This window comes from Saccopteryx bilineata, chromosome 1, assembly GCF_036850765.1.
Source record: "Saccopteryx bilineata isolate mSacBil1 chromosome 1, mSacBil1_pri_phased_curated, whole genome shotgun sequence".
NCBI lineage: Eukaryota > Metazoa > Chordata > Mammalia > Chiroptera > Emballonuridae > Saccopteryx > Saccopteryx bilineata.
The window spans coordinates 311494972-311516887 of NC_089490.1; the positions used below are offsets into that span (position 1 = coordinate 311494972).

The following is a 21916-nucleotide window of genomic DNA, read 5'->3' on the forward strand; positions in this document are numbered from 1 at the left end:
AAGGTGGATAAAAGGGAAATGATGTGCAATTCTAGCTTGTTAACACTTCCACTGAACCATGCATAACATGCTTATTGAACTTTAATTAGCAGTTGGAATATGTGAGTCTTCAATTCAGAAAGGCTATCTATGTCAATACTGAAAACTAAAGTCTTTAAAAAAATAAGATTTGTTTGTGTTTGTTTAGTGTGGGTAACAGCTGGCTTGCTAGAGCATTCCGTGACCCCTGTTTTCCTTTCCTCCCCCGCCCGGGGAGCTGTTCATGCTCAGTAAATTCTATTACATGTCCACTAATTTTTAACACCTTACACATAGTAAGATTTAAATTAACTGTTTCTTTTTTTCTCCTTCTTTATTCTGTAAAGGATAAGTGGCAAAACACTTATGATAAAATATAAATTAACTATGTGTTCAAGGGTTATGTGGCGCCTTTCCCCACTTCTCAGGTTTTTAGTTGAATCTGCTGAATTAGGGAGCACTCTCCCAATGTGTTGGTGTTTGCGTGAGTGGCAAGCATGAGGCCACAAAAAGAAATATTTAGCTTTCCCCTTCTAAGCCCTGTTCTTCACATGAGAGCATAGGAAAACTCCAGAAGAGTTACATAAGCTTAGCATTTAGCTTTTTCCTCAGTACTATCCATGTGTATCAAGGAATTGGGAGAATGTCAGAGTTTTGGGGGATTCTAGCTTTTTCCTCAGTACTATCCATGTGTATCAAGGAATTGGGAGAATGTCAGAGTTTTGGGGGATTCTTACTTACATAGCTCAATGACACAGGGTGGCAATGAAAATATTAATAGATAGTGGTTGACCTCCATGAGTAAATTTGGATGGTTTCTCTTGATGTACAGCCAGCAAATTAAAACTTCTTATGACCACTTAAAACAAACAACACAAAGAACAAACTGTGGAGGAAGAAAACTAATTTGCCTTCTACCCTTCTGAGTTTTTCAAATTGACGTGAGGCAGATTAACAGGGGGGAATAACCAAGTTATTACATACGTACATACATAAGAATATGGGACCAGAGGACAAGTTGGGCAATTGAGGTTCATTTGCCAAGGAGCTGAGGAGTGGGGGGTGGGGAGGTTGGGAAGTTGTGGTTTGGGTCTTCAAAAGGCAGAAGGCTGTTCACATGAATGAAAAGTGAATATTTGGTAAACAAATATTTTCTAGGCCATCTTTAAAAATGGGACACAAAGAGGACTTGTTAGGTTCTTCCTTATCACATCTAGTTAGTATTAAGCTGTAGTTATATATGATGATAGCTCCCTTCTTAGAGCAGGTCCTCTATCTAAATTATTTTAGATAATTAGGGTAAAGGTCAAAGGTTCTTCCTGAGTCTTTCATCTCTTAAAAATAACCAGCTTATTCTGACCTGTGGTGGCACAGTGGATAAAGCATCGACCTGGAATGCTGAGGTTGCTGGTTAGAAACTCTGGGCTTGCCCGGTCAAGGCACATACAAGGCTCTTCCCCCACTGCCTATCTCTCTCTCTCTTCTCTCTAAAAGCCAATCAATAATTTTTTTTTTCAAAAAATAACCAGCTTAAAACAATCAATATCCCCAAAAATGGCATATTTGGGGCTTGCAAACTTTGCTTCCCTCAAAACAAAACCAACTTCACTCTCCATTTCCTTTGCTCAAATTACTCTCTCTGCCTAAGATAGCCTTCCGCCTCATCCCCAGACACACGCCCTGTATCTTCTTTCCGAATCATTGAATCAGGCACTGGGGACTGAGCAGCACTAGTGAAGAACAATGATGGATTCCGACCTTGCCTTAATGGGACTTAGATTCAATAAAGACTACTTCTCCTGTTCCCAAACCCAGTTTTCCTGACACTTCCAAAGGCTAAAACTCAGAATGTCATTTTGGAGTAAGGAAAGGCTTATTGATTGAGAAGGAGCAAACCAGGAAGATGGGAGACCAAGTAGTGCCTCAAATCCACCTTTCTTGCTGGACTACAAATGTTCGTGTATGCCCTCACTCAAAGGGTTAACAAAAAGCTCACTACTCGAAAGGTTAAGGGTTTTCTCTAAGGTTAGGGGAAACAGGTAGGCTGAAGTGCTGTGAGGCAAGTTTTAATTGGGAGACCTTGGAATTTGGTTGTTTATGGTAAAGGGGCATCAACATTGGATTTTCCTATACAAAGGACCCTTGGCTTCTGAACCCTTTGGTTCTGTGGGGGGTTCAGAGGATGGGGGAGTACAAGACTGGTGCAACTAGAGGTCAAAGATCTCTCCACTGTGCATGCTTTGGCTGTATGACTTGCACTTTGGGTCTGTTGTCTCTGAAAAGCAACTCAGTATCTTGTCAAACAGGGTAGGACCATTCTGAGCTGGTTCTACAGTTACACTACCTGTCCTTTTAGACACATCTTTTTCAGTCCTTAGCCAGTATTCATCTTATCCTTTATAATTCCAAAGAAAGAGACTTGGTTTTCTATTATATGATTGTGATATAATGATATATATGTATTTGCTCTTTGTCCCCATTCCTGGCACAGAGCTTCTTAAACTCCTGAAATTTTCTGAGTGATAAGGGTGAGAAGAATATCTCTCTTCATAATAAGCCCCTTTCAACCACACCTGAAATTGTGCTAATGGGGGGAGTCTAGGAGAATGGTGGTTGGTTGCCAGAGGAACCAACACTGTGATCAGAGGGTTGGAACTTTTAAACCCACCCCCTAACCTCCAGGGAGGAAAGGGCAGAAGATTGACTTAACTGTGGCCAGTGCTTTAATCAGTCTTACCTACATAATGAATCCTCCATAAAAACCTTCAACAACAAAGTTCAGAGAGCTTCTAAGTTAGTGAACAAGAATGTGTCTATGTGTCAGGAGGGTGGCATACCCCAAATTTCATGGGGACAGAGCTCCTGTGCACAGGACTCTTCTGGACCTTTTCCTATATATCTCTTCATCTGGCTCTTCATTTGTATCCTTTAAAATAGCCTTAATAATAAATTTGTAATAATAGGTAAACTTTACATTATTTTGCCAGGATCTGTGAACTGTTCTAGCAAATTATTAAAGCTGAAGAGGGGTTTGTGGAAACCCCCAATTGATAGTTGGTCGATCAGAAGTACTGAAGGCCAGGACTTGAGATTGGTGTCGGAAGTGGGGGCAGTCTTGTAGGATGAGCCTTAACCTGTGGGGTCTGCACTAACTCCAGGTAGTTGGTATCAGAAGTGTTGGGAGTAGAGAAACCTTCTTCTTTAATGATTTATCTTGTCCTGTATTACATTGTAGCTATTTTGTATGTCTTTTCCTGCTGTTACATTTTAAATTTGTTAGTATCTTCAAATTGTTCTTACAAATTTAAATGTTCATTATAGTTTAACTGAATTCATTTTTTTTTTAGTCAATAAACATTTTTTACTCTTTTAGCTAAGTGCCAGCACTGAGTTAGACCATGGGACAAAGATTGTGTGAGGAAGACCTTTGTAAGCAGAAGAGAAACTTGGAAAGCAACCCAGAGATCATGGCAGAGTATAGAACAGTCGGTACCTAGCGTTTAAATGAGAACAATGGGAAACAAGCCCAGATAGAAAGCATGGAGTCTGGTTATGAAGAATTGAGTTTTTCAGATGAAGAAAATGGAACACACAGATGTCATTCGATCAGCCCAAGTAACAAACAGATTAGAACTCAACATCTGATCATTCCCACCGTCCAGCCCAGCACCCTCACATAAGCTCAGACAGTGATTTTATGCAACTATGCTAGTTTGGGACAATTGGCTGGAAAAGATGAAGAGTATTAGAGAGTGTCCAGAACAATAGTATCTGTTTGTTCGGTCACATTATACCTCTCTTTGTACTTAGCATTGCAACCCAAACAGAGGCAAGAGCAATAGGAGGCAAACAACCAAGAAAATTAGGTGCATTGAAGACAACATTCAGCACAGCTCTGTGGCGTGTTGTAGGAGCCAGCCTGAGCCTCTGCTTAGTGATATACGGACCTGTCTATGAGCTTACTCTTTAAGCCAATACTAACAGCTGGCAACTCTGCTATCCTTTTGGCCTCTTGCCTTGAGCTTCAAAGAAATGATTCAATGACACCTGGGTTAAAATAATAAGCAAAGATGTTAAGCGAATAAAGTCATTAAAAAGACACATTTAAAAAACATGAAATAATGTTTAACCTCTCTAATAATCAAAGAATTTTAAAAATTAAAATAAAAAACCATTTTTTTTTGTTCATTACATATTAGATTAACAAAGATTAATTAGAACAGTAATAACTAACACTGGCAAGGACATGGGGAAATTGGCCCTCATATAGAATCTGATAGTGGGAGAAAAACTTGACATAACCTTTCTCCAGAGAAATTTGGCAATGTATTTCATAAGTCATTAAAACATGTTCATCCTTTGGCCTGGCAATTCTACTTCAAAGAAATGTAAAGAAATTTATCAGAGCTTTCCCTGTCTGACGCCGCCGAGGTCGCACGCGCCAGGCCTCCTCGCCGCCACTGCCGAGATGCGCTACGTCGCCTCCTACCTGCTGGCCGTCCTCGGGGGCAATGCCTCCCCCAGCGCCAAGGACATCAAGAAGATCCTGGACAGCGTGGGCATCGAGGCGGACGACGACCGGCTCAACAAGGTCATCAGTGAGCTGAACGGAAAAAACATCGAAGATGTTATCGCCCAGGGTATTGGCAAGCTGGCCAGCGTTCCTGCTGGCGGGGCTGTGGCCGTCTCCGCTGCCCCGGGGTCTGCAGCTCCTGCTGCTGGCTCTGCCCCAGCTGCAGCAGAGGAGAAGAAAGATGAGAAGAAGGAGGAGTCAGAGGAGTCAGATGATGACATGGGATTTGGCTTGTTCGATTAGAGTCCCGTTCCCCTGCAAATAAAACCCTTTTTATGTATCTCTTAAAAAAAAAAAAAAAAGAAAAGAAATTTATCAGAGATGTGCACAATGCTAGGTTTGCAGTATGTTTACTTCAACATTATGCCTGTAAAAACTTAGAAATGACTCATGTGTCTAATGATAGGGGAGTGGGTACACATAGTATGGCACAAAGATACAACGGTTAAAGAACATTGATGTCACAGCATTCTTAATATAATGTTTAGTGAGCAACGTTGACTGCAAAGCAGTATTTATAGTGTAAAAACATTTTAAGGCCCTGGCCGGTTGGCTCAGTGGTAGAGCGTCGGCCTGGCGTGCGGAAGTCCCGGGTTCGATTTCTGGCCAGGGCACACAGGAGAAGCGCCCATTTGCTTCTCCACCCCTCCCCCTCTCCTTCCTCTCTGTCTCTCTCTTCCCCTCCCGCAGCCGAGGCTCCATTGGAGCAAAGATGGCCTGGGCACTGGGGATGGCTCCTTGGCCTCTGCCCCAGGCGCTGGAGTGGCTCTGGTTGCGACAGAGCTACGCCCAGGAGGGGCAGAGCATCGCCCCCTGGTGGGCAGAGCATCGCCCCTGGTGGGCGTGCAGGGTGGATCCCGGTCCGGTGTATGCGGGAGTCTGTCTGACTGTCTCTCCCCGTTTCCAGCTTCAGAAAAATACAAAAAAAACCCCAAACAAACAAACAAAAACAAAAAACATTTTAAAATGCAAACATGTATAACTGTCATTATGAACAAGCAGGATTCATATAATATGATAATAATATAATTGCATATAGTATAATATGACAATAATATTATCATAAGGTATCTTCAATTTTGCTTTAAATGCTACTGAATTAAACATGGGCAGTTCCATGACTTTTCTGCTCACTCTTATGTAATAAAAGTCCTTTGGTCACTTGAAGACATAAAACACAGTCCCAATTTAGTGCAAAAATCATATTGTCCCATCAGATGAATTCCAACTCCATTCAGAGTGGCAGCCATTTCCCCTCAAACTGGGGTGAGGTGCCTGTACCAGTGAGGGGGTGCTATCTTCCTTTTCCCGGTAAGCCTCTGCCTCTTCACCCCTTTGATGATGGCTTCGACCATTCCAGAGTTAAAGTGCAGGGTAGATGGGGAGAGGTACAAGTTTGGGTGTGATGAAGGGATGTATGCTGAAAAGCTCTGGCTTGACTGCGGCGGCTGTCAAATGACTTCACACTCTGTGCTCCTGTAGGGTTTTCAGAGATGTCCCCATGGCCAGGCTCTGTTCTCCTGCAGCTCTCTCCACCTGATGACATGCCCTCCCCTGCTCTCTGCCAAACCCTCCATGTCCCTAGGAGTCCAGTGGTTTGCCCACACCCTCTTAGATCTCTTCACCTCTCGAGCCAGCTCTCACGAATGTGAGCTGAGAAAAGCCCACACTCCTCAGCCTCTTCTGTGACCCACATCTTGTCCACAAGAAACACATTCAGCTTTTCTGCCTGAGAAGCTCTGGGAATGAGCACCGATTGCCAGCTGAGCAGTCTCTCTTCAGGCTCCCTTTACTCCTTTCACTCTGGGCTGGCTGGCCCTGGTTACTCAAACTTAAACTTCCTGGGCGAGAGTCAGACAACAGTCAGCCTTTCCCTAAAACTACGAGGGACGCATATTAAGCTTTTCTGGCAGTACTGTCGAAGCCTCTCTCTAAAGAAAGACTCCCACTGTCTCTACTCTTCTGACTTACTGTGGATAAGAGGACTTGTAACCCTAACAAAAGGGTTTGGCATATTTTTTTTTCTAACAACACTTAACACGAGATCTACCCTCTTAACAGATTTTCAGGCTCGTTTGGCTGGGGCATTGTCCTGCGATACAGAGGTGGCTGGTTTGGTCCTTGGCCGGGGCACATACAGAAACAGATTGATGCTTCTGTCTCCCCCTTACCCCTCTTCCTTTCTCTGGATTCAATAAAAATAAAAGAATTTAAATAGAAAAACATAAAGACAAAAAAAAAAAGGCAACAGGATTTCCTTCTTTGGAAAGGCTGAATTATATTCCGTTATAAGCATACACCATATTTTATTTATCCACCCATCTATTGATGGATTGCTTCTACGTCTTCACCATTGTTAACAATGCTGCTATGAACACGAGAGTGCAGACATCTCCTAAACCTAGTGGTTTTGTTTTATCTTTAAATACATTCCCAAAGTGGAATTGTTGGAACATATTGTAGCTATTTTTAATTTTTTGAGGAACCCTTATACTCTTTTTCATGGTAACTATGCCATTTTGTTTTCATTTTTTGCCAGCACTTGTTGTCTTTTTTTTATTTTTTAGTAATAGTTATCTTAAAGGATGTGACGTGATATGTCATTGTAGTGTTGGTTTGAGTTGCAGAATTTTCTTCTATATTTTATTTTTTTATAAAATATATTTATTGATTTTAGAGGGAGAGGAGGGGAGAGAGACAGAAACATGAATCTATTACTGTATGTGCCCTGACCAGGGATCGAACCCACAACCTTGTTATATTGGGATGATGTTCTAACCAACAGAGCTATCTAGTCAGGGCTCCTTGCATATTTAAGAAGTGAACCTTTTATCAGAGATATAGTTTGCATATACTTTCTCCTACTCCACAGGTTGCCTTTTCACCTTATTAGTTGTTGTTTTTTATGTGCAGAGCTTTTTAGTTTGATATAGTCCCACTTGCCTATTTTTGTTTTTGTTGTCATACTCCTGAAATCACATCACACTTCCTAATATCAAAATATATTACAAAGCTGCTGTAATTAAAACAGTATGGTAAAGATAGATATGTAGACTAATGGAACAGAGTAGAGAGCCCAGAAAAAAAAATCCATGCACACATGCCAACTGATCTTTTAACACAATGGAGAAAATATAGTCTCTTCAACATGAGTATTAGGAAAATTGAATATCCATATGCAAAAAATGAAATTGAGCCCTTATCTTAAACCATACACAAAAATCAACCTAAAATGGGTTAAAGTCTTAAACAGAAGAATAGAAACCGTAAAACTAGAAAAAAACATAGGGGAAAGGCTTTGGGTTTTGTTTATTTGTTTTGGGGGTCTTTAGGGAATTTTTGTTTGTTTTGTTTGTTTGTTTACTTTTTATAAATCCTACCAAGCAAGTTCTCCTAATAGGTCTCTCACAATTCTCTTGGACATGTGGAATCTCTTGCTTTTTATGCCTCAGCTAAAACTGAGACAGTCTGGGTAACATACTGTTACCTTGCTTTTAAATGCTGGGTGGACATACGCAGTATCTCTGGTTGCAGGGTGTTCAACAATAAAATTCAACTAAGCTGGAAGATCTAATTGACTTTATTAAAGATTCATGAATAGGGTAGCAGCTCACTTCACAACTAGAAGAATGCTCTGAAGGGTTTTACAAAATGGAAGATTTTTATAGAAAGGTATTTTTTTAATGTGGCAGGGGAGTTAGAAACAAAAGAAAAGATTGTTTTTACACCAGGACGCTTGGCGCGGGTGGGGCGGTATGTATGGCACGGGCTCTCCCATACAGGTTGGGGGGATGGAGAGGCCATTGTGACTGACAAATGACCTCATTGGTGTTGACCAGAAAATTCCAGACTGGTTCATCAAGATTACATTACTGGTGAAGGTCAAAACTGCAGTTAGGTCAGAAGTTAAGTCTAGATTTGGTGTCATGGGCCGTAGCACAAATGATGCCATTTTGTCCCATTTTGTGGTTTTCATTCCAACAGAGGAGTATGGGTGTCTTTTATTTTCTTTAAGCTTTTTCTGTGTTTTCCAAATCATCTGTATGAGTGCAATTTTATTTTCATAATGCGAAAAAACAACTTAAAATGTTATAATAATATCAAAGTCAGTTTTGTTGACATTTGAAATTTCTTGTCCCTAGTGAGCAGACATCTACACATTGTTATGGCTGGATCTCTTAGTTATGCTCTTTCAGGTAATGAGGAATATACACTAGTTTACCTCAGTGCTGGGTTTCACTTCACTGTAAGTCTATAATGGGGAGGAAGGAAACAAAGGAAACAGCCTCACCCTGCACAGCCAAGCCTAGGGAACTGGAAGGTTGGGCAGAGTACAGCAGCATTCTGGTCAACCAGGCTGGTAATCAGCCAGACTTGTGGTTCAGCTACTCAGTTATGCTGCTCCCTGTTAGCTTCCATTGCCACAGCTGCTCTTTTTCTTCTTCTTCTTCTTCTTCTCCTCCTCCTCCTCCTCCTCCTCCTCCTCCTCCTCCTCCTCCTCTTCCTCCTTCTCTTCCTCCTCTTCTTCCTTCTCCTCCTCCTCTTCCTTCTCCTCCAATTGCTAGCATTTTAAAAAGATTTTATTTATTGATTTTAGAGAGAGGAAAAAAATAGAGAAAGACAGGAAGGGAGGATTGGAAAATCAACTTGTAAGAATTGCTTCTTGTATGTGCCCTGACCACCAGGCAAGCCCGGGGCTTTGAACTGGAGACCTCAGCATTTCAGACCCATGCTTTATCCACTGCGCCTCCACAGATCAGGCTGATTTTCTCCTTTCCCTCTCTGCCTCATGGCTTCTGCCTCTTCATGACTGTTGTGCCATGGCTTCTACTCATTGTAGTTCTTGCTGTGCATCTCTGAGCTTCTTTAGTTTCTCTTACTTGTCATCCTGATTTTAAGATATGCCCCCAAAAAGGATATGATTAAGGTGTTAATCACTCTTCAAAGTAGAGCACATCAACGGGGCAGTATTTTTGCTCATGATTAGTTTTGAATTTAAGCACGAACCCCTGGTTCAGTTGATTAGGGCCAGGAATGCAAAATATTTTGGATCACATAACCCAAAGCATGCCAACTGCTCATGATCACTTTGCTGTAAGTATCACAGACTCCCAGCATGTCATGGATTTCCTGTATGCCAGAAAAGTGGTCCATATCTCTCAGACAGATCTACCACTATACTTAATTCATTATTTCTGTGGCCTGAGTTCTATTTTGGCATATCAGTAAACAGAATAGAGATGCCAGGATAAATTCAAACAAGACAAAACAATGGAGGAATCATATATCCAGATTTCTTTTTCTTTGTCATGTATTACTTTATCCTACCTGAAAGAAAATGAAAGGTAAAGGGATTAAGAAGTACAAATTCATAGTTACAGAATAGTCATGGGAGTTTTAAATTACAGCACAGGGAATATAGTCAATAATATTATAACTATGAATGGAGCCTTGTGGGTACTTGAAATTCAGGAGAACCACTCTGTAAAGTACATGATTCTTTTACCATTATGCTGTACATGTGAAACTAATGAATGATATTAAATGTAAACTGTAATTGAAAAATAACATTTATAAATAAATAAGAAAACAAACCTTTTTGCAAACAAGGCCAAAGTGACTCAAAGCTACACAGATGATGAATTTTAAAATGAAAGGTCATTGTTAATAAAGAATAAGCCACACCCAAATACCTCTACCAAGTAGTTCTTTTCATTTCCATTTTTCTTCTGTAAAATGCACCTGACATTACTACTTCATTATACTGACATTTCTTTTTATTTTTGAGAAATGGCTTGATTGTTTACAGATTAACTACAATTATTCTACACTTCTTTCTGATGCACTGAAACTTATTCTTTTAAAGTACATAATAGCCTCCAATGTTATATTATCATTTTTATTATGAATGGACCTTCATCTAGGCCTTTTGTCCAAACACCCATTGAGATCTATGATAAAGCATTTAATACATTGTGAACAATCATCACAATTGTTATTGAGAAAGAAGAATTTAGATACTAAAATCTGAAAGTTAACAAGAAAGTAAATAATTTAATAAATTATATATAACATATAACAATATTACCAGAAAAATAACTTTTACCCAAATATTAAGATTCCATAAATAAGTTAAAGAACTAGGAGAGAACACATGCATTTGTACTGCTAGCATTTCATCATTTCACCTCAGTTACGGATTTTGTCATAGAATCATTTTAGGAGTGTTTTTAGGAGTATGTTTGGATAAATGTTAACTACATGTAAAGACAAAACTTAAACACTTCTAGATGAGATGATACTATATGAAAACACCACATGTGTTTGGAATAACTGATCATCAAAGTAATAATTCTAATGACAGCGTTTAGTACAGGGATCCATGGGGAAGTGTTCAAGGTTAAGCCCTTTGATGTGTGATTCTGCAGTGATTTCTGATGAGGTGGAGTGGTAGTTTGCCAGTAGAAGAGGGAAAAAGCCGTTTAAAGCCAAGCCAATCACTGTGAGACAAGTGTGCTCAAGAGGACTTGGAAAAGGCAGCAACCATTTGGATAAGGGTTACTATGAGTTAACTCTTTTTGAAGATATACTACAAGCTTTAATCAAAACCAGTGAGCTTTAACTGATGTCCATATCAAACTTTCTTTGACCCATTTAGTGATCCTGCAGTGGATAATGATTTGCAAACTATGGACATTCTGAATCTCCGTGATCCTTGACGGGAGCCTAGGGGCCACACAGTCATGATGCTGGCATTTAGGAAACCCCGGGGCATTTGCTCAGGATTCTCAGACCTGAAGCAAAGACTGAATAGCTATGTGAGAACTATTTTTCTTTCCTCCTGGCTTACATATTTGGTCAGTGTGTGTGAGTTGGAGTCTCATATTGCAACATAAAGTTCCTTAAAGTTAAAACTACTTCTAAAGTGTGGAATTTGAGTTAGTTTTCTAACATCTTCAAGTTTCTGTGATACAGAGGGTGAATTAATTTGAATATACAATTATGGATCTTGACACAGTGGAGGCAGTGTAGTCTTTGGACCTTTCTGCCTGGACCTGGAATGAACCTGTGGGGTATCACTTACTTGTGGCATTACCTATGCTCCTCCTGTACTGAACCCCTTTCCATCTGCTTTTCCTGGTGGGACATGATATTAACATTAAATTACCTGAATACAAGGAGAAAACAGGCTCTGCTTTCTTATTCATAAAAATGGAGGAGAGATGCACTAGGTATATACACATGTCCAGTTCTGTCTGGTTACCTAATTCTACGTAACTAGCCATACGGAGGGCATGGTCAGCATTTGGGATATAGTCATCTTAGAAAAGAAGCCATGGGCCCTGGGCCGGTTGGCTCAGCGGTAGAGCGTCGGCCTGGCGTGCGGGGCACCCGGGTTCAATTCCCGGCCAGGGCACATAGGAGAAGCACCCATTTGCTTCTTCACCCCCCCCTTCCTCTCTGTCTCTCTCTTCCCCTCCCGCAGCCAAGGCTCCATTGGAGCAAAGATGGCCCGGGCGCTGGGGATGGCTCCTTGGCTTCTGCCCCAGGCGCTAGAGTGGCTCTGGTCGCGACAGAGCGACGCCCCGGAGGGGCAGAGCATTGCCCCCTGGTGGGCAGAGCATCGCCCCTGGTGGGCGTGCAGGGTGGATCCCGGTCGGGCACATGCGGGAGTCTGTCTGACTGTTTCTCTCCGTTTCCAGCTTCAGAAAAATACAAAAAAAAAAAAAAAAAAAAAAAAAAAGAAAAGAAAAGAAGCCATGAATGATATATGATATGAAATGACATATATAACATAAAAAAATATATAAATATGCAAAATATATTCTATAATGACAAATCCAGGATATTGAGATCATTCACCTTATCTATACATCAGAACTGAACTGACTGCAATCTTCCATGCAGTTGTGCTGGTTACAGCCTTATCAGGCATTTATGTCCAATTCTGCAGCTACAACCAGCTTTCCTACACTTGTAGAACCCTAACACCCAATTTGCACTAACTCCTTTTCTTCACTGTTACATCTTTTATTTTTCAATTATAGTTTACTTGTAATATAATTCTGTATTAGTTTCAGTTGTACAACATCATGGTTAGACAGTCATATAATTCATGAAGTGATTCCCGTGATATTTCAAGTACCCACCTGGCACCATGCACAATTATTACAATATTATTGATATATTCCCTATGCTAGGGGTCGGGAATCTTTTTGGCTGAGAGAGCCATGAATGCCACATATTTTAAAATGTAATTCCGTGAGAGCCATACAATATGTTTAACACTAAATACAAGTAAATGTGTGCATTTTATGTAAGACTAACACATAAGTACAATAAGTCTCTGAATTCTTTTTAATAACGTTGTTATGCTGTTGCTAACTAATGATGAATAAAGTACTTCTTAGCATTAATATGACTTCTGGTGCTGCATGGTTTTGTTGATGGCTTTGTAGTCTGGTTGATACATGGTGAGGTTAAACTTCATGCAGGTGTTGAGACTTCCATCCGTTAAACGTGATTGTAGGTTGGTCTTAATGTTCTTTAGATGTGAGAAAGACTGCTCACATGCATACGTAGAGCCAAACATTGTCAGTACAGCAATACTCACACACTGCAGTGTGTGGTATGTGACGGGAAGCACATTCCAAGTTTTGACAATCAGCTGATCTGCGGGTTGAAGTTTTTTCATTTCTCCCCACTTGTATTTGCTCGCCAACTCTGCTTGCTGTCGTGCAAGTATTTCCAAATCTTCATTCAGTGACTTGAACTTATTCACCCACATGTCTGAGGCCTTCAGGTCAGCAGCTTGTAGCTCAAAATCTCTGATGGAGACACTGGGGATGTAACTCAGGTCAGCGCTGCCCACTGCACACTCGTGTGGATGGGTGATGAACTTAAAAAGACAAGTGCGCTCACAAAATTCTCCAAAGCGCACTTTGAATGACTGCAGATTAGATGTGAAGCCTGCTAGCTGCTGGAGATTAAGATGTTTAGCAGGGTCACTTGCTGTGCATGCATCTTTAAACTCTCCCGGTTTTTCAAAGTGTACTAAACGACCTGTTTTAATGTCAGTGATGAAGAGTTGTTTTCAAATGCAAACACTGCTTGTTGAAGGGATAAGATTGTATTTCCAATTCCCTGCATTTTCACATTGAGCCGGTTCAGATGTTCAGTCATGTCCACGAGATAGTAGAACTTCAGGAGCCACTCAGTGTTAGCTAACTCAGATGCTTGATGTTTTTCATTTCAAGAAAAGTCCGGATTTTGCTTAGACAAGCCGCAAAACGGCTGAGCACCTTCCCTCTTGACAACCAACGCACATTGCTGTGCAGAAGCAGACCAGGATAATTATTCTCAACTTCATCCAGCAGTGTTTTAAACTGGCGATCATTTAAAGCTCAGGCAACAATAAAGTTGACCACCTGAATGACCAGCGACATCACCTCACCAAGCTGCTCGCCACACATCTGAGCACAAAGCGCCTCCTGATGTAGGATGCAGTGAAAACTTAGGATGGGTCTCTTTTCATGTTCACGAAGAAGCACTACGAATCCTGTTTTTCCCCACCATGCACAGAGCACCATCAGTACACACCGAAATAAGTTTATTCATCGGTAGATTTTTTTCTTGAGTGAATTGAGTGAAAGACTTGAATAAATCCTCCCTTCTTGTTGTCTCTTTCATAGGCAAAACAGCAAGACTTTTCTCACGTAGTGTGTCACCGACAGCATACCTTGCAATCACGCTGAACTGGGATGAATGGCTTACGTCTGTTGACTCATCCAGAGAGAGAGAAAATAATGGTGCTGCATTTGTGTCCTTCACTTGTGTGGCCTCAATTTTATTTGCCATCATGATGAAACGATCATGTACAGTTCTTGCCGACAGAGGCATGTCTTTTATTTGTTTGATTATCTTGTCTTTATCTGAAAAGTCGTCAAAAAGTTCATTGTCAACATCAATCATGAATGCTTTGGCATACTCCCCATCTGTGAATGGCTTTCCATTTCTCACAATTGCTAAAGCACCAGCAAAGCTAGCCGAATTCCAGTCACCTTGTTGGGTCTAAACACGGAGTTGCTGCTGACTAGGTTGCACTCTGCACAGTAGCTCTTGACATGCTTTCTTCCTGCTGTCCCCTGCTGGATATTTCAATGCAAATGTAGTATGGCGTGTGTCGAAGTGCCGCTTTATATTTGACCAAATCATTGATGCAATTTTATCATTACATATTAGACATACTGCAGAACCTGCTCTCTCCACAAAGGCATTTCCTCTGTCCATTCCTGCTGAAAAGTACGATACTCTTCATCTTTTTTTCTTTTAGCCATCTTCTTCGTCAAAAGGGTGTCAGCAATTAGCTAGCTGACTACTTGATTAAAAGGAGGGAAGTTCACTTCCTGACCTCACAACGACTCGTGTACCTTACGCATTATCCAATAAAAATTTGGTGTTGTCCCAGAGGACAGCTGTGATTGGCTCCAGCCACCCACAACCATGAACATGAGCAGTAGGAAATGAATGGATTGTAATACATGAGAATGTTTTATATTTTTAACGTTAATATTTTTTTTATTAAAGATTTGTCTGTGAGCCAGATGCAGCCATCAAAAGAGCCACATCTCACTCGCGAGCCATAGGTTCTCTACCCCTACCCTATGCTGTACTTCGCATCCTCATGACTATTTTGTAACTGACAATTTGTACGTCTTAATCCCTTCACCTTTTTCACCCAGCTCCCAACCCACTGCCCTCTGGAGACATCAGTGTGTTCTCTGTATCTGTGAATCTGTTTCTGTTTTGTCCTTTAGATTCCACATATAAGTGAAATCGTATGGTATTTTTCTCTCTCTGACTTATTTCACTTATTATAATACCCTCTAGATCCATCCATGCTGTTGCAAATGGTAAGATTGCATTCTTTTTTATGGCCAAGTAATATTTCGTTGTCTATCACAGCTTTTTTATCCACTTGCCTGTTGATGGACACTTGAGTTGCCTCCATGTCTTGGCTATTTTAAATAATGCTGTCAATTTGCATAAACTCTTGCCTTATAAATTTCAGTGCAAGATGTCTGACTGTCATATAAAGAAGAATAAGTAGGAAGCAAAGGCTAAAATCTCTAGTTTTTAATTCCTTGTATTTTTTTGTTGGCTTATTTAACAAATATTTAGTCATTGCTTGCTGTGTGTCCAGACAGTCTGGTACTCTGCTTAGTGAGCTGACAGTCTAGTGGCAAGATAACCAGAATGAAAAAAGTGCAGAGACAGGCAAGTGTTGAGTAATTCAGGCTCCAAGAAATAACACTGTACTCATACAACACATGTTATCACTCTGGCCAGTGGGGTCTGAAGCTGGGTAGAAGACTAGCTCTTTCATTCACCACTTTATTACCACAGGCGCCTTTCTTTTTTTTCTTTTCTTTTTTTTAACTTTCATGGTTTCTATTCTTGTCACTATAAAATGAGAATAATACTATCTACCTCACTGGGCACCTGCAGTGACTAAATGAGATAACCTGTGTGGAAGCACCCAGCATGGTGGCTATCACAAAACACATGCTTCACATTTCATTATAGGCCCTATTTCCTCCCCAGGGAGCAGAGTGCAGTTACAGTGCGCAAGGTTCCCATACAGTCAGCAGCACCACGAAGGTACTAAATATCACACAGCATAGTGTCTGCATCTTCCATAAACGGACATCAGTTTGAATCCGGAATCAGAAATCCTCTTCTAGTTGTTTCTTCTTAATTACGTGACGGATCCAGAGAAAAGCAACAGGCAAAGGGAGTGAAAAGACAATTGACACCTGAGAACAGTGTGAAAGATTGAACCTCTTCAGGCTAAAACACAGAGGCTCAGACAGGGACATGACAAGTAATTCAATATAATTTGGTAAGTACAGAAGTGACACTGGGTGCTTACCCAGGTGGTTTAAGTAAAAGGAATAAATAGCTTTTTAAAAGATAAAATAAAACTAGGGAGACAGAAAAGCCCTGACAGCTATATGAAGAACTCTGCATTTTCCCTTGGAGCGGACTGACAGCTAGTCTTCCCACAGCACCTTCTTTAGGGTGATTAATTGGTAAGACATTACTAGCTGTGACCTGAACTACCGTATTTCCCCATGTATAACATGCTCCCATGTATAAGACACACCTTAATTTGGGGGCCCAAAATTTGAGGAAAAAAATGTATTACATAAAGTTATTGAACTCAAGTTTTATTCATCATAAAATTCATACAACTCCTCATCACTGTCAAAACTCTCATCCATTAGCTTGTCCTCATCGGTGTCTCATGACGACTCACTGTCTTCATATATTGCCTCGTCCTCAATTCCATCTATGTCATTTGAAATGTCACAATCACTGTATAAGACGCACTCAGTTTTAGACCCCAAATATTTTGAAAAACAGTGCATCTTATACATGGGGAAATATGGTAGTAGTATGTGAATTATACATTATTAGTGCTACTTAGACAATTTATTTTTTTTCCTTCTGTTGTGACTGTGTGTCATGTGAGAATAAATACCCAGGAAGGTTACAATTCTCGATTTAAAATATATAGAAAAGACTGTCTTTTATTCTAGATTGGGCAGTTTCCATCACAGCACTCAAGGGGTTTAAATGGGCTCTATTATCCAGCTTTGCATTCATACTGTGCCATTATTTTCTGCTACTCTTTGAGTTCTAAAGATTTGTTGCTTTTGCTTACTTTAATGTATCACTTTTCTTTACCGGAGCTTCCCTTCTCTCAGACTTCCTTCTATGGTTTAACTTTACTACTCTCAAAAGTACACAACCGCCCCCACCTCCACACACACACACACACACACACACACCACCCCCGCCTCCCCTGGAAACCTGCTAGCTTTTTCTAATCCCGGCCCTTCCCTGAGTTTTGGCTGTCAGCTGAACCAAAGAACAGGTACTGATGTCAGGGGGAAAGCTCTCAAAAAACAATCTTGTTAGAAGATCAATGGGGAGAGGAGCCAGGCCCTGGATTGTGAAGCTGCTGGGGCGGCCTCTGACCAGGGATTTCGCTTTCTTCACTCCACCTCTCCCTGGTCAAGAACTCACAATAGTTGTCCTGAAGCTTTCCAGAGGATGAGCCGTGAGAAATTTGTACCTGGCAGTGTCACCTTTCTGGAGCAGAAAAACAAAGGAGCAACACTTTCCTGTGTTTTCTTGGGGTTTTGGGGTTTTGAAAAGGTCCTTCCATGGACAGACTGACCCAGTTTCCACTGTGGCATTAACCCAATGTTTAAGCAGACTCAGGATACAGTTCCCGCCCCACGGACTCCATTCGTGCTTTCTGTGTGTTGTGGTTGCTGGGCAACACGAAACAAAAATGTGTTTGAATTCCTACGTAGGAGGAAAACTTTAAAAGGCCGCTGTGATCTCTTGTAAGTCAAACAACAAACCCACTTTTACAGGGTTCAGGGCAATTGAACAACTTGTGCTAGGGTTTACTGATGACTGAACCTAGAAAACCAGCATGGGGTAGGGGATTTGGAGAGTATTTGGCAAAAGATCCTTGAAACCAAGAGTAGAGGGTTGACAGGGACCAGAAGCCAGAACAAGGTATAATCAGATGGGTCAGGCGCAGGAAGAGCAGCTGTGAAAGAACAGTATGTGTACAGAGGCCAGGGAAGTAAGAAACGTGAAGGAAAACTGTGAGTGATGAGACTAACAGGGCTGTGAAAGCATCAAAAAGGAGAATTGATGCCCTTGGCAAGAGGCGCTAGGAAAGGGAACTATTTTGAGAAAGATTTGAGATTTTTCTGACAAGGAAAGGGAGGTTATAATTCCCAGTTTGTGGCTTCAGGGATTTGTTTGCTTTTAAATTTTGTCAATCATTTTTGAATTATCACCACCACCCTTTTAATTGGCAAAAGTAACTTTAAGCTGACATCAATTTCATCGCTTATTAATGGGGTTAATGATACCCAGAGGCAACGGGATAGACGATTAGGAGAGCATGGGCTTCAGATCTGAAGTGTGATTCCCATCCCAGCTCAACAAATCCAGCCTGCCTGTGGAGCCAGTGTCATCTCTGTGAAGGAGGAGGGCGTCGGTACCTCGCCAGTGTTGCGAGGGTTAGCAGTAAAGTCTGCAAGTCCTTGGAGATAATAAAAGCACCATATAGAGCACCTGCTGTTGTTATTTGTTATTGTTATTTCACCTGAAGAGGGAGATGGATGCTTTAAGGCCCTCTTCAGTTTTATAAGATTTCTCAATGATTTAAACTTAAAGTAGGAATGATGAGCCTTTTGATAAAATATTTTAGACTAGAAGACATCTTCAAGATAATCTCATCTTTGTCCGTGTTTCTAAATTGTGCATAACAAACCATTCCAAAGCTTAAAGCTCGCAGTTTTGTGGGACAGTCATTTGGGTTGGGCTCAGCTGGTCTCACCTGGTCTCCTCCTGGTCTCACCTACAATCACTCATTTGGCTCCACTGGTCTGAGGTGGCTTCACTCACCTGGCTGGAATTTGGCGACATGGCCCACTGGGCCTCTCTCTGAACGTGGTCTTGTGCTCCAGGGAAGCTAGTCTGGGCTTCTTTATACAGCATCATCAGGATTCCAACTGGGAGAGAGCAGAAGCTGCAAGATCTCTTGAGGCCGAGGCCTCAGGTTTCACTTTGTCGCTTTCAGCTGTTCTAGCCGAGCACAAGGCCAGCCCAGGTTCAAGGGGGAGAGGAAGTGACAAAGTCACGTGGAGGAAGAGTGGACCTGTAGAGATGAGAATAATTGTGGAGGCCTGCTTTTTAAACAGTGTACCACTTCCTCTTACCCTCTTTAACATACAAGGAAAATAAAGCTGAGAAAGTTCAGTGTTTGCCCTGATCATCCAGCTAGCACCTGACCCTCACCTAGTGCTCTCTCTACTAGCTGATGGCAACTCAAGAATGGGCTAGGATTTGATTCACAGAAAGTGGACAAGTAAGGCCAAAGAATGGAGATATAAGGATGTGGGGGAAACAGCTGTGTTAGGCTTGCTCGCGAGTTTACCTGCGGCAAGCTCTTTGCCTGACTGGTGCGTGGGTGCGTGGAGCGCCACCTCTGTGTGGTCTGTGTAAGGCTGCGGGTGCTTTTCCCTGGGTGGCAATCCTCCCAGATCTCTCTCCCCACCACCGTGAGGTGAGGATTTCCTTGCTCCCTTGACGTTACTGTGAATAGCAGATGTTCCTTTGTTTATTAGCTCTTTCCCTTTTGTTGTTTATTCGCTCACCTGTCTTTGCAAGCCTCCAATAAACGGGTATGGCCCGGTGCTTTCCGAGTCCGCAGTTTCTCCACCGTCTCCCCGAATTCAATGGGAACCTGTTGGCCTTGGCCAACAGCATTAAAAGGGACAACTATCATTTACAGAGCACATTCTAAATGAGGAGTACACAATTAATTCATCATGGAAATACAGATGAGGACAAATACCTGCTCAGAAAAAAGGTGAAGAAAAATGAGTAGCAAAGGTCAGCAAGGGCACATCTGGGGAAAATGAAGAAGAGGGTGGGGATTTGATTCTTCACTCAAGGATGGAAAATAAAGGAAACATTAATTTAACTCAGGAGGAGGAACCTCAGAGGGCCGACTCATTGCGGAGATGCTACAGTGGAATCCAAGGCCACGAAGGGCAGTGCAGATCCCTGTGAGTGAAGAGCATTTCGACTTGGAGCAGAAGGCTGAGGTGATACGGCCCAGCAAGAAAAGACTTGATTTCACTTAGTCAAGTGAACCAGCCTGGGGGTAGAACAAATTGCAAGTGTAGACAACAGTCCCTCATGATAATAGTGAGTTAAGCTGGACTAATGAAGCAAATAAGTTGTGCGCTTGTAGTTTATCTCTGTGTATGTCATTTGTAACCCTGAGCTTCTTCTCACTGGCATGAAGTGGGTTGTCTGCTCTAAATGGCAGGCTGAGTATATGGAGGGAAAGTCCCATGCAGGCTGGCAATGAACTTGGTTGATTTCCACTTGCAAGCAAATGTTATCTCTGTCAAAGTAAGGCCGTTGAGATTTTAAAATACTGTCTTCTTGCCCTGGCTGGTTGGTTCAGTGGATAGAGCATCGGCCAGCATGCAGTTGTCCTGGGTTTAATTCCTCGTCAGGGCACACATGAGAAGCAACCATCTGCTTCTCTCCCCTTGCCTCTCCCTTCTCTGTCTATTCCCCTCTCACAGCCAGTGTCTTGATTGGTTCGAGTGTCGGCCCAGATGGGGGTTGCTGGGTAGATCCCCGTCAGGGCACATGTGGGAGTCTGTCTCTCTATCTCCCCTCCTTTCATTTGAAAAAAAAATATTTTTTTAAGTCTAGAAATACTGTCTTAAGTTTCACATATCAGAGCACCTTACTTTATGTTCAAATTTCTTTTTTTTTTTTTTTTGCTAGTGTTGAACTAATTTGATATTTTACTTAAATAAATGAGTCTAAACCACTGGTTTTATAATTATGATCCTTTTAGAACAAGAAGCTCATTTAACCATTATAAATGTACTGACTATTTGATAGCCATAGGATTCTTGAATGTGTTAAGAGTAAGGAGTTGAGTTATAAATACACAGAGAGTTTAGGCCCTGGCTGGTTGGCTCAGCAGTAGAACATTGGCTTGGCGTGTGGAAGTCGTGGATTCAATGCCCAATCAGGACACACAGCAGAAGCGCCCATCTGCTTCTCCACCCCTCCCCCTCTCCTTCATCTCTATCTCTCTCTTCCCCTCCCGCAGCCAAGGCTCCATTGGAACCAAGTTGGACCGGGCACTGAGGATGGCTCCATGGCCTCTGTCTCAGGTGCTAGTATGTCTCCAGCTGCAACAAAGCAAGGCCCCAGATGGGCAGAGCATCACCCCATGGTGGGCATACCGGGTGGATCCTGGTCGGGCACATGTGGGAGTCTGTCTGACTGCCTCCCTGCTTCTAACTTCGGAAAAATTAAAAAGTAAATAAATAAATACACAGAGAGTTTAGAGTCTTATGTCATTCTTAGTTTCCCTTTCTGGGTTACCCTTACTTTGAATTATTTATTTGCTTCATTGGTAATAGATAAACACAATAACTTACCCTTGAATTTTCTGACTGTACAGGTTCAACCCTCTCCTGACAACCATTCCCAGGATCATCTTTGAAATACAGTGGTACCTTGAGATACGAACAGACCAACATATGAATTTTTTTAAGATACGAGCTGCGACTCGATCCGTGTTTTTGTTCGCGATCCGAGCGAAATTCCAAGATATGAGTCATGATTCGGGAAGCTGCCGCTAGTTGGTGCATTGGCGCATGGGTCCAGTATCGGCAGTTTGATATACGAGTT

At 41.7% G+C, this 21916-nt stretch overlaps 2 protein-coding genes across 6 annotated transcripts in view; both read left to right on the plus strand.

Moving 5' to 3' along the window:
* Positions 1-21916, plus strand: part of LOC136315591 (protein O-glucosyltransferase 3) — a 112342-nt gene that overhangs the window by 21134 nt on the left and 69292 nt on the right. The window lies entirely within an intron of this gene.
* On the plus strand, positions 4409-4871 carry LOC136315652 (large ribosomal subunit protein P2). The gene has a single exon (XM_066247389.1). It carries the CDS (start codon positions 4487-4489, stop codon positions 4832-4834), a length of 348 nt encoding a protein of 115 aa, XP_066103486.1. The 5' UTR covers positions 4409-4486; the 3' UTR covers positions 4835-4871.